Consider the following 13,790-nt stretch of genomic DNA (forward strand, 5'->3'; position numbering starts at 1 on the left):
CTTGAAAGAAATACTGGAGTGTCCGCAGCACGCTCTTCACGAAGATGTAGTAGAAGCTTACGCCATCCATCTTGGACTGTGGTTAGAAACTGCAACTGTTTGTGACAATAAAAGATACTTGAAAATAATTGTCTGTGTACGTCACTTTTTCTCTCACGACGCCTTTCGAAAGCATACACGCAGTTCAGGTGAATCTTCAGGCGTATGTAATGTAAACCAGTGGGAATTGAAAATTAAGTGAGACTGACCCAAAAGATTGTTTTAGTTAATCTGTTAATGTAGTAGAAGGCTGCAATATACGTCCCGGTTCATATTGACGGCAACTCGAATCATTGGACCCAAATCATTGTACGAAAAACGCACCCAAAACATCACAGGGTCATCTCCGACCTGATCTACATACTCAACACCGACACCCCTTTTGGATGTCGGTGCATGTGACATCTTGCATTATTTGGAGGGGAAAAGAAAAGGGCACACACACACACACACACACACACACACACACACACACACACAATCGCGACCAGACCACATGATTTCGGTCACCTACTGCGTTTGGCCCATTGAGATCGCGCAGCTTTGTACCACTGTGAGCAGTGGGCTTGCGCTAAGTATCAGAGTTCAAATGGCCATTGCAGTGCAGTTGCTGGTTAAGACGGATCTTCAGTCACCCACAGCAGCAGTTCCTGCCGCAGTGAAATCACTGCCGCCATTTGAGCGTCAGTTTTTGTTGTTTGTTTATCTGGCTATCGTAATTTCAACTGTAGAGCCACTATCACCTTTGCACTTGAAAATACCTCTACAGCCGAAGTCACGAGAACGAGATAAGTAAATAATAAAAACTGGCGGCATTAAAACCTTTTTTAAAAAAAATCCAGCCTTGTTCGAAACGGATTGTTACTGAAGACTCGCGAAAAAATGGTTCAAATGGCTCTGAGCACTATGGGACTTAACATCTGAGGTCATCAGTCCACTAGAACTTAGAACTACTTAAACCTAACTAACTTAAGGACATCACACACATCCATGCCCGAGGCAGGATTCGAACCTGCGACCGTAGCAGTAGCGTGGTTCAGGACTGAAGCGCCTAGAACCGCTCGGCCACAACGGTCGGCTGAAAAGGCGTGACACTAGTATCTTGTGTGTGTCGGTTAGGATCTTTGCACGACAATTGTATGGTTTCGCACCTCAGTCGATGAAAGGGAACCCTTGTTGAATCACTCTGTGGACTACCGGTCTGTTGAAAACTCTCGTCCTCCCCATTCTCTCTCTCTCTCTCTCTCTCTCTCTCTCTCTCTCTCTCTCTCTCTCCCTCCCTCCCCCTCTCCCCCCCCTCCCTCCCTCCCTCCCTCCCTCCCTCCCTCCATCCCTCCCCACCCCTCCCCCCCGCCCCCCTTAGGAACGCGTAGAGATATGAAGTTGAAATTTATGCCACATACTGAACTCAATGGTCCCCTTAGACGTTTAAGCTTCTAAGTGATTACAGTCAAAAGATACAGCCACATATGTCACATATTTTGATACTCACAAACTCACTTTTCAAAGTCCATTTCGGCAGATGAACTATGTATATGTATATCTATGTCGGGCCTGGTGGTGCAGCTATTAAGCGTGTGCCTGGAAACCGAGAGGTCGCGGGATCGAATATCTGTCGGGACACGAATTTTTAAGTCTTCGTTTTAAGCTGGGCTTCACCTCTCAACTATGAGAGGAGTCGTCCGAGGCAACAAATGGTTCAGAGTCCACTATACATTGTAGGTTCCCTTTCCCTGGTTGGATAACTGGGCTAGGTTAGAGATGCGGAAGTCGCCGGAGTGGCGTTCAGTAGGAAGATTTGCACCAGGCTACTGAGCCTTACGAAATTATTATTATCCATGTACATCATCAATTTTCTAAGCAAAACTCAGAGCACTAGGCCTGTTCCACTTACCCGGTTTTTCGTATGCCGTGAATAGAAAAGGGAAGTACCCTCTCTCCACACACGTTGTTAAGGTGGATTGCGGAGTGTCGAGGCAGATGTATATTTGGCGCTTCCGCATTCGGTCTCGTGGTAGACCTGTAGCTTACTGTCACTTCTGAATTTTAGTTTACACAGTACGTCGCGCTGAACGTCAGTGAAGGCACTAGCGTTCCTGGAAATTTGACACGAAGTTCTGGCGCAGCCTTCAGGAGCGCATGTCGTAAACGCGATTAGGCGGGGCTATCTTGGAGAGGTGTTAAGAGAATGATTGACGGCAAGATCCGGCTAGTGGCTGGCGCTGTCAGCACCTATGCCAGGGAGAACCCATCTCGCTGGACACGCCTTTGTAGCACGCTGGAGGGAACGCGTCTTCTGCCTTTCACTTCTGCTTGCTTGTTTGTTCTAAATGGGTTTGTTTGGAGAGGTGCCGTGTTACACGGCGAGCAACAACTGACATCAGACGACTTCTCTAATCGGCTGACTCTGTGTGTGTGTGTGTGTGTGTGTGTGTGTGTGTGTGTGTGTGTGTGTGTGTTTCTTTACCCAAGCCACGATGTGTGTTAAGGCCCCGTAAAGTCGGTGTAAATATTGATCCTATCTCAGTGTCTGGGAAGCACGCCTGGGTATTTACTTTTTTATTGTGAGCGAGAGCTTTTTACTGGCACGGCCCGCGTGTGTAAACACCGCCGCCTGCTTGGGTTCCTGGTAGCAGCGACTCAAGCCATCTCTCTTTCTCTGTTTCAGGGGTCCGATGCAGGCTCTGATCTCTTCACCACCACTCGGAAACGTAAGTAATCCTACACGCTTCTTGCCGTAATTGGTTGATTAAGTTTTCAGTCTGCGTCCCTGTCGTCTTGAATGGTATTTGCTGTGTGTACATCAAGTTTTTGTTCTTTTGTCAAGTGAATTATCTGTTGCGTAGCTGACAGAGGAGTTACGTCGGACATAAGCAGTTTGTTTTCGAAGATCACTACGTCACAGGGTTTATTCGCCCAACAAATAAACTTTTTTAACTCAGTATTTTCATCAGCAGGCAGTGACATTCACTATAACCGTGGTTTTTATAGTTTTAGTAATTGCATTGATTGATTGTTCCGTCGATTCTTGGTAGAATATTTTGTAAATTATGAAGGAAACACGCGCAGCGCCGGTGCAAATATTGTAGAATGTTACACCAATGTTGGGTATGTTTCATTCATAATGTTAAGATAATCCTTCAGTTTTCGTTGCAGTCACTTGCGCAACTGAAAATTTTGATGTGTATTGACACCAAGTTCATTTTACTAAATTTTTAACAAAATCATTAGAAGCTGTCTGAAATTACATTATGCTTGTGTATAGCTTTCTGTTGTTTCCAGAATGAAACTTTGACATAGCAATGAAGTCTTATTTTTCATGATACATTGGCTCTTGCTTTTTAGGCTAATGTGTGCTAGTTTGACGTATTGATTGAGAGTGTTTGGATTCGTACTTACGGTTCATGTGTAAAATATAAATTCACTCTGTCAACTCCCTTGTTTTGTTGTAAGAACTCTTCACTATCAGCACAGACCATAGCATAACTGCACTTAGTTTTCACACAGGTTCGCCTTTCACATGCAATGTAGCACGACACTTCACAGTCACGACGAATATAGGGTAATTTGAGGCCACAGATGTGGATAGGCCTATGTAGACAAACAAGCGATACGCGTTTGGCATAAAATATAACAGTTTCCGGTTTCACAAGTGAAGGTGCAAAAAAACTCATTGAATTCTTAAACATGCAATTGAGGACCAAAAAGGTAGAGACACACGAAAAGGAACGTTGTATACTTACAGCCATTTCTATAACACCATATGGTACCACACTGTTTATGCTAGAAGGTACTTGATGCCATTATTAATTGCTCATCTTTCTCTTATCACTATTTCTTTCATGAATAACGTCTGCCCATTACAGTAACTGGTACAGATCTACTCTGAACTACTCTAAAAATGTATATTGTTGCAGGTAAATTCTCGGTAATGAGCATGTGACATCAGCTATTATATAAACTATTACAAGTAAATGTAACTAGCGAACTGTGTGATTTGTTAGTGATGTATTGAGGAATATACGTGAATGCAGACTTCTATCCCAACTGTAAATCGAAGCAACTGCTGTGGTCATTTTAGGTGGCGTTTTTAATTTCATTCTGCCAGTACCTCACTAAGTTAAACACCTGGCAGTTACAAGAGAGAAACAAGTTAGTCTTACTGCTGCTCGTATTGCGTTGGGACGTTTGTGTTAGGTGTAATTACTTGCAGCTTATCTCGTTTGATGTAGTGGCTCTTTCGTTGCTATTGTTTTCCTTCGTTCCTTATCTTAACTGGCTTGCGTGTCAAGCTGACCGACGAAGAACTAACAACACATTCCGCATGATTGTGTCACAGATACTTCAGTATCTTGTAATTAGATGTCTCCCTTTGCAAAAACATGCGAGACTGATGAAGGGTGTAGAGGAGGTTTTACAATGCGAAATCGGTCTGTTTGAGTGAAGATTCTGAAATTTGGATCTTGTCTGTGACGCTGTAGGATCGTAATCGATGACAAGGCGATAAGAAAGGTGGCGACAGTAACTTGGCGCTTCGCTGTTGGCGGAAAAGCAAAATATGGATGGTAGGACGGGGGTCTGAATCGTGCTCCTAAACTCCAGTCTGTTAAGCGTTACATCACCCTACGGTGCGTTATTGACATTGGCTGAAGTGTCTGAATACGTAAGGGGTGAATCCGAACTCTACCGGCAAAATCTCGGAGGTTGCTCAAGTATCCTTTGCCTCTAGTGGCTCCTTACAGAGTAATGGCATTCCGGCTGATATCTTTCCTGGTTACCTTTATATCTGAATTGCACTTCAGATATCTCTGTGTCTTGCTTGGAGACAAACTTGCTCCTAGTCACTTCGATACTGCGTGTCGACAACAGTAATGCCCACTGTAGTCTTCATATTTAAATTGTTCTTGCGTTCAGTACTGCTTGCTTGTGTCTCAGGTTCGATTTTCCAACTGTGTGAGTTCTACGTTAACAGCGATAAACAGCAGCATGGATAGCTTCACTGCTGAAGAGTTGACCTATATACACCTCCTGTATGCGTTCACTGAATGCTGTAGAACACTGTGAACTTCATCGCAGCAACGGCTACCGCATTACAGTGCTTTTGTATCCTAGGGTTTTTACATGACAGTGTTTCGTGTTGTATGTTTTAGTGATTACGTAACATAGACTTTTTCACTGTTGTGTAAATATTTTCTGGAAACGACGGTAATTGGGGTAACAAATCTAATGAAACATATGTACGCTACTTTCCTTCGAGCAAGTGCCACAGCAGTTAAAAATTTCTCAAAAGGCAACATTTCTGCCATCAACTTTAATTACTGTTTGTTTCCCAGTATTGGAATATTACGTCTATTATGCTATTTTCCAGTGGTTGTTCGTTATTCTCTAACGAGCCACTGGACGGATCCCTTATACCAAAATACCCCTAAATTTGTCTTAAACAACCTCTGAAATTTTGTCGGTACGTTCGGGTTCACTCTGTTTTGTTGCTGTCATCGTCGTCGTTGTTGTTTTGAATCCGAAGACTGGTTAATGCAGCTTTCCACAGTAGTCCATCCTTTGCAAGTCTATTAATCTCTGGATAAATACTGCAACCTACATGAACTGTACTATATTCAAGCCTTGATCTCTCTCTAAAGTTCCTGCCCCTCCTCCCAACCCCCCCCCCACCTCTCTCTCTCTCTCTCTCTCTCTCTCCCCCCCCTGCGGGTCCGGGGTAAGAATAGGCCCGAGGTATTCCTGCCTGTCGTACGAGGCGACTAAAAGGAGTTCAACCGTTTCGGCCTTCCATGTGATGGTCCCCCTTGGGGTTTGACCTCCATTTTTCTAAATTTCTACAGAAGTACGAGCCTTTTGGGGAAGGACACCTTACGTGGTGTACCACTGGTCCTAAGTGCACTCAGACCTTGGCACTCAGCATTGCACCGGCGTTGTAACCATACCCACTATTGCTCAAATTGGGCCTAAACGCCTTTTGGGTTGTCCCAGTTACGCCCATAGTGCGTCTCCATCTGCACCAGCGATCATGATGGACTTTCCATGGCACCAGAAATCCAGCACGGTAGCCAGCCCGTTGTGGTGGGGTCGTCATGTACCCTCTAGGTTGTAGCCCCCTGACAACACAGGGATCGTACTGCCGATACCTGAGCTGCACCCTCCCCACGTTGGCCAAGGAGTAGATGCCCGTCTCCTTGGGGCATCAGGACTCCCGGCAATGGTCATCCTGCCAGGTGGCCCTTGCTGCGGCTGGGTGGCGCCCGTGGGGAGAGCCCCTGGTCGGAGTGGGTGGTATCGGGGCGGACGTTTCGCAGATGAAACGTCACCACGTATCGGGTCGCTCTGCGGCCGAGTCTTTTAAAAGGAAAAGTACCGTTTCTGGTTCTGGTTCTCCTGCCCCTTCCCCCTTGGCCACTCCATGGGAGGAGGGACAGGCCCGCCGGCTTGGAGCGAAGTACTTCCCCCGCTATTTAGTCTGTTCTCGGACCGATGGGGGGACATTCGCCACCTCCAAGCCCATGTTCTTTGTTCAGCACATTGAGGACATCTTCGGGGAAATCGAGGCTCTCAGCAAGATGCGTTCAGGGTCCGTACTTATCAAGACCACGTCCGCCACACAGTCGGCGGCGCTCCAGGCGTGCGACCGCCTAGGGGACATCCCAGTCTCCATTGTCCCACATCTGGCACTCAATAGGACGCAGGGGGTTATTTTTCATCGTGACCTCCTGCTACAATCTGATGAGGAGCTCAGGGCCAACCTGGAGCGCCGAGGCGTGCATTTCGTCCGGCGAGTCCAGCGCGGCCCCAAAGACCGTCGCATCGACACTGGGGCCTTTATCCTCGCCTTCGAGGGGGACGTTCTCCCAGAGAAGGTAAAGGTAATGTGCTACCGGTGTGACGTGCGACCCTACGTTCCGCCTCCTATGCGCTGTTTTCGGTGTTTGCGCTTTGGGCACATGTCGTCACGGTGTGAGGCTGAGCCCCTCTGTGGCGATTGTGGCCGTCCTCTTCGTGAGGAACATACATGCACCCCACCACCTCGGTGCGTTAATTGTCCTGGCGTCCACTCGCCTAGATCCTCAGACTGCCCCGCATATCAGAAGGAGAAGAAAATACAAGAAATCAAAACTTTGGATCGGCTGTCTTATTCTGAGGCCAGGAAGAAGTACGACCGCCTCCATCCCGTGCCATTGACCACTACATTTGCCTCAGTTGTGTCCACTCCTTCCGCGGTATCCTCACCCCTCTCCTATCCCCCCTCCGCCTCCTCCGCCCATCAGGGGGCTCTGCCTCCGCCTCCCAAATCCCTCCCTTCCAAATCCTCCTCCCCCGTGGCCCCCACCCCCTCTGCCCCAGGGGCCATCCTTCCTCCTCCTTCCCCCCACACGCCACCTGAGAAGCGATCCTCTTCTCAGGCGTCCATCGGGGAAACGTTCCGGACCCCGGCTTCCGAGGTCCGGCGTTCCAAAACGGACCCCGCGCGTGAGGACCTTCTTCGGGTCCAGCCCACCGTCCCTGTGCCTCCTCGGCCTTCCAAGAAGGCCTCCAAGAAGAAATCTTTATCCCCCTCTCCACCCCGGCGCGTTTCGACTGACGCTCCATCCGTGAGTCGCCGCTCCCGGCCGTCCTCAGTTTCGCCGGGACGCTCTGCTGCCAGGCGCTCAGCTGGCCTTTCGTCGGCAAATGATGCTGCCCCTCCTACACAACCAGGGACAGCGGCCGCAGCTGGCGACCAGTCGATGGAACCGGATCCGCCTCCCGTCGGTTGTAGCGTTGTTCCCTCGCAACCTGGCCCTCCGCGGCCGTCGAGGTGACCAGCTCTTCCCCCGTCTCGTTCCCACAACTTTTTGACTAGCGATGGCGTTGTTTCATTGGAACATAAGAGGTATTCGATCTCATCGGGAGGAATTACAACTGCTCCTCCGCCTGCACTGTCCGCTCGTCCTTGGACTCCAGGAAACCAAGTTACGCCCGACTGACCGTATTGCCTTTACCCACTATACCTCGGAGCGGTATGACCTTACCCCTGTGGACGGTGTCCCAGCTCATGGTGGGGTCATGTTGCTCATTCGGGACGACGTCTATTACCATCCCATCCCATTGACCACCCCACTCCAAGCAATAGCTGTCCGCCTTACTCTTTCTGCTTTTACTTTTTCAGTTTGTACCATCTACACTCCACCGTCGTCTGCCGTTAGTCGGGCTGACATGATGCACCTGATCGTTCAGCTTCCCCCGCCGTTTTTATTGTTTGGCGACTTCAATGCCCATCATCCCCTTTGGGGCTCTCCTGCATCCTGTCCAAGAGGCTCACTCTTGGCAGATGTCTTCAACCATCTCAATCTTGTCTGCCTCAATACCGGCGCCCCGACTTTCCTCTCGGACTCCACTCATACCTTCTCCCACTTGGACCTCTCAATATGTTCTACCACTCTTGCCCGTCGGTTCGAGTGGTATGTCCTTTCTGACACCTATTCGAGCGACCACTTCCCCTGTGTCGTTCGTCTCCTGCACCACACCCCATCCCCACGTCCTTCGAGCTGGAACATACTGAAAGCTGACTGGGGACTTTACTCATCCCTGGCAACCTTTCCAGACCACGATTTTCCCAGTTGTGACAGTCAGGTCGAATACCTCTCGGCTGTTATCATCCATGCTGCCGAACGTTCCATTCCTCGTACTACTTCTTCACGTCGCGTTTCCGTCCCCTGGTGGAACGAGGCTTGTAGGGACGCTATCCGTGCTCGACGACGTGCTTTACGCACCTTTCGCCGCCATCCTACGTTGGCGAATTGTATTGAATACAAACGACTCCGAGCGCAATGCCGTAGAGTCATCAAAGACAGCAAAAAAGCTTGTTGGGCCTCTTTCACCGGCTCCTTTAACAGTTTTACTCCTTCTTCCGTCGTTTGGGGTAGCCTGCGCCGGCTGTCGGGCATTAAGGCCCACTCCTCGGTACCTGGCCTGACCTCAGGTAATGCGGTCCTTGTTGATCCGGTGGCTGTCGCCAACGCCTTTGGCCGCTTTTTCGAGGAGGTTTCAAGCTCCGCCCATTACCATCCTGCCTTCCTTCCCAGGAAAGAGGCAGAAGAGGCTCGGCGACCTTCCTTCCACTCGCTGAATCTGGAAACCTATAATGCCCCCTTTACTATGCGGGAACTCGAACGTGCGCTTGCACTGTCCCGGTCCTCTGCTCCGGGGCCGGATGCCATTCACGTTCAGATGCTGGCACACCTTTCTCCGGCGGGCAAAAGCTTCCTTCTCCGTACCTACAATCGCGTCTGGACCGAAGGTCAAGTCCCCATGCGTTGGCGTGACGCCGTTGTTGTTCCTATACCCAAACCCGGGAAGGATAGACACCTTCCTTCTAGTTACCGCCCCATTTCTCTTACAAGCTGTGTCTGTAAGGTGATGGAGCGCATGGTTAATGCTCGGTTAGTCTGGATTCTTGAATCTCGACGGCTCCTTACTAATGTCCAATGTGGCTTTCGTCGCCGCCGCTCCGCTGTTGACCACCTCGTGACCTTGTCGACATTCATCATGAACAACTTTTTGCGAAGGCGCCAAACGGTAGCCGTGTTCTTCGACTTGGAGAAGGCTTATGACACCTGTTGGAGAGGAGGTATCCTCCGCACTATGCACAGGTGGGGCCTACGCGGTCGCCTGCCCCTTTTTATTGATTCCTTTTTAACGGAACGAAAGTTTAGGGTACGTGTGGGCTCCGTATTGTCCGACGTCTTCCTCCAGGAGAACGGAGTGCCTCAGGGCTCCGTCTTGAGCGTAGCCCTTTTTGCCATCGCGATCAATCCCATTATGGATTGCATTCCACCTAATGTCTCAGGCTCTCTCTTTGTCGATGACTTCGCGATCTACTGCAGTGCCCAGAGAACATGCCTCCTGGAGCGCTGCCTTCAGCGTTGTCTAGACAGCCTCTACTCATGGAGCGTGGCAAATGGCTTCCGGTTCTCCGAAGAAAAGACGGTTTGTATCAACTTTTGGCGATATAAAGCGTTCCTTCCGCCATCCTTACATCTCGGTCCCGTTGTTCTCCGATTCGTGGACACAACTAAGTTTCTAGGGCTCACGTTGGACAGGAAACTGTGTTGGTCTCCACACGTCTCTTATTTGGCGGCCCGTTGTACACGTTCCCTTAATGTCCTCAGAGTTCTTAGCGGTTCATCTTGGGGAGCGGATCGCACTGTCCTGCTTCGCTTGTATCGGTCCATAGTCCGATCGAAGCTGGATTATGGGAGCTTCGTCTACTCGTCCGCTCGGCCGTCCCTCTTACGCCGGCTCAACTCCATCCACCATCGGGGGTTACGTCTTGCGACCGGAGCCTTCTACACTAGTCCTGTCGAGAGTCTTTATGCTGAAGCTGCCGAGTTACCGTTGACCTACCGGCGCGACGTACTGCTGTGTCGGTATGCCTGCCGGCTGTCGTCTATGCCCGACCACCCCACTTATAAGTCCTTCTTCGCCGATTCTCTCGACCGTCAGTACGGGTTGTATGTGTCTGCCCTGCTGCCCCCCGGAGTCCGCTTCCGTCGCCTGCTTCGACAATTGGATTTTGCCCTCCCTACCACCTTCAGAGAGGGTGAGAGCCCGACACCACCTTGGCTCCAGGCTCCGGTTCATATTTATCTCGACCTCAGCTCACTCCCGAAGGATGGTACTCCGGCTGCAATGTATTGCTCACGGTTTGCCGAACTTCGTGCTCGACTTGCCGGTCACACCTTTATTTACACCGATGGCTCCAAAACTGACGATGGTGTCGGCTGTGCCTTTGTCGTCGGGGCCGCCACATTTAAATACAGGCTCCTCGACCAGTGTTCCAGCTTTACGGCCGAGCTTTTTGCTCTCCATCAGGCCGTTCAGTATGCCCGCCGCCACCACCATTCATCATATGTACTGTGCTCTGACTCACTCAGTGCTCTTCAGAGCCTTGGAGCTCCCTATCCGGTCCATCCCTTGATACAACGGATACAGCAGTCCCTCCATTCTTTGGCTGATAATGGTGGTTCTGTCAGCTTTCTGTGGGTTCCCGGACATGTGGGAGTGCCTGGGAATGAGGCTGCGGATGCTGCAGCCAGGGCTGCAGTCCTCCTGCCTCGGCCAGCCTCCCATTGTGTCCCGTCATCCGACGTTCGTGGGGATGTATGTAAGAGGCTTGTGTCGTTGTGGTGGGATGCTTGGTCATCCCTCCAAGGAAACAAGCTCCGGGCAGTAAAACCGCTACCAACTGCTTGGACAACATCCTCCCGACCATCTCGGCGCGAGGAGGTCCTTCTGACCAGGTTGCGGATTGGGCATTGCCGGTTTAGCCACCGCTACCTGCTCTCCGGTGACCCAGCCCCGCAGTGCCCTTGTGGTCAGGCATTAACAGTGCGCCATGTTTTATTGTCGTGTCCCCGCTTTAGTCAATTTCGTGTTGTCCTGTCCCTGCCATCTACTTTACCAGATGTTTTAGCTGATGACGCTTGAGCAGCTGCTCGTATTCTGCGTTTTATAACTTTAACTGGCTTGTCCAAGGACATTTAATCTTTTTACTTATTTTGTCTGCATCTTTGTCGGGTCCTTCTGGTGTCCCCTCCATCCCCTTGAGTTTTACCAGATTCCATGTGCTCAAACAACAGTGACTGGGCGCTAATGACCTCAGCAGTTGAGCGCCCTTAAACCCAACCAAAAAAAAAAAAAAAAAAAAATCTCTCTCTCTCTCTCTCTCTCTCTCTCTCTCTCTCTCTCTCTCTCTCTCTCTCTCCCTCCCTCTCCCTCTCCCTCTCTCTCCCCCTCCCCCCCTTCCCATTACCATATTGGCGATTTCTTCATGCTTCATAGATGTGTCTTATCAATCGATCCCTTCTTTTAGTCAGCTTGTACCATAAATTCCTTTTCCCCCCAGTTATAGTACCTCCTCATCAGTTATTGTATCTTCTGCACACTACATTTCAAAAGCTTGTGTTAGTTTCTTGTCCCAAGCGCTTACCGTCCGTCCCCGACTTACTTTTGTTCAAGACTACACTTCAGACAAATACCTTACGAAAAACTGGCTAGTGCTCAAAGTTATATTCGATATTAACATAGTTCTCTCTTACAGCAACACTTTTCTTGTTCTTTGCCATCTACATTATATCCTCTCCGCTTCCTGCGCGTCGTATACGACTCACGAAACTTGCAACTTTTGTCAGCATACAGAACCCATGTAAAGATACATACGCGCCGAAAGTTTGCCCATCTTCCGAAATGTTTCGGTAGCTACTGCAGAAAGTTTCGTTGCTCTGCGTCGTTACTTACTGAAGTTAGCCATTGTTTCTCTGATATCCACAGTGGAGGAATCCAACCAATAATTTTTGGAAACGATTACATATTATTAACTTACTAGGGCAGGTGATCAACTGCGGCAGAAATATTTGGTGGATAAACAAACTTATCAATTAGTGAAACTAAAGAGGACAAATCCTATCTGGCTATCCTCAGTGATTTTGCGGCCCATCTTCTACTTGTAGTGTATGATTTCCTAACGTAATTCACTCACTTACACCAACAGCATTGACTGATTCAGTTCAGTTATATTCCATTACCACTATATTACTTGTGTTTTCATTTTATAATTTCTTCTCAAAAGGCTATCCATTTCAATGAACTGTTGTTCCTTTTCTGTCTCTGAGATAACAGTGTCATCCGCAAACCTCTTCGTGTCCCTGAACTGTAACGCTGTTTATAGCCTTTTCCCAGCAGCTTTGCCCACATACGCATTTGACATGTATATTGAACACACCTCCTCCTCACCCTCTCTGCTCTGTGTCCACCCTGTCCTCCCACCTCTATCTGTGTGTATCCTCCCCCCCCCACTCTTTCTGTCTCTTCATCTCCTCCTACCCCTCCCATTGTCCACTACTTCCACCCCCCCCCCCTCTCTCTCTCTCTCTCTGACCATGTCTTCCTCCCAACTCCCTCATTCTGACAATATCTTCCGCCCCACTCCTTCATTCAGGCCATATCTCCATCTCCACTCCCTCATTCTGTCCATCCCCTGCTCTCAACCTGTCAACAACTATGCTCGCTGGCATATATAGCACCTGCAGTTCAGCTCAACAGAGCAGGCCCATACTACTCCCAAAGTGTGCCTTTCATGCAGGCCATGCTACACATAAGGGATTTAAAAAATCATTTGTTTGCCCCTGACATACAGGTTGCCGTGCACAGCACGTCGATTAAGCAGGCCGAAACTGCTCCAAGACAACACACCTGTCATGCAGGGCAGCCTACGTGTCGGCGCCTGGAAAAACACGGTTTTGCCCGTATCTCCGCTCCTATTGGAGCTAGGAGGTGATAAACCCCACAGTGCCGATACTCGTGAAGTGTGCTGTTCATGTGCCAAATTCGGTTGAAATCGATTCAGGGTTCGGGAGGAGATTCCAGACATACACTCTGCTTTATATACGAAACAGATCACTGGATAGTTACGTTTCCAGCAGTCACATTATGTATCTCAACGCCCTCGGCACCAGCCTTTTACGTACAACGTTATCCGGCTCGTAAGCTCTTAGGATGGCTCCAGAGTGGGAGCGCCAATTTATTCCGGCCCTCTGTGCTAAGTGAGGCCGAAATGCGCGTCTTCTGGCGGACGCTGGCGCGAGTAACAGGCGGCTCCCGTGTCGGAGGCGGAACTGGCCGCCGTTAAATCACTGATGACTGTTTAGAAACTCCGGCGGGTCGCCCGGGGCGCGCTGGACGCGGGCCAGCTGGCAGCGGCT

At 49.6% G+C, this 13,790-nt stretch overlaps 1 protein-coding gene across 1 annotated transcript in view; it reads left to right on the forward strand.

Annotated features, from left to right (window-relative positions):
- Nucleotides 1–13,790, forward strand: part of LOC126142373 (proline-rich protein 36-like) — a gene marked incomplete at its 5' end in the record, with an annotated part of 138,157 nt that overhangs the window by 96,546 nt on the left and 27,821 nt on the right. Inside the window, one exon of the mRNA XM_049915287.1 lies at nt 2,708–2,750. Coding sequence (XP_049771244.1) covers nt 2,708–2,750 — 43 coding nt within the window. The remainder of the gene's footprint in view (nt 1–2,707; nt 2,751–13,790) is intronic.

This window comes from Schistocerca cancellata, chromosome 1, assembly GCF_023864275.1.
Source record: "Schistocerca cancellata isolate TAMUIC-IGC-003103 chromosome 1, iqSchCanc2.1, whole genome shotgun sequence".
Classification (NCBI taxonomy): domain Eukaryota; kingdom Metazoa; phylum Arthropoda; class Insecta; order Orthoptera; family Acrididae; genus Schistocerca; species Schistocerca cancellata.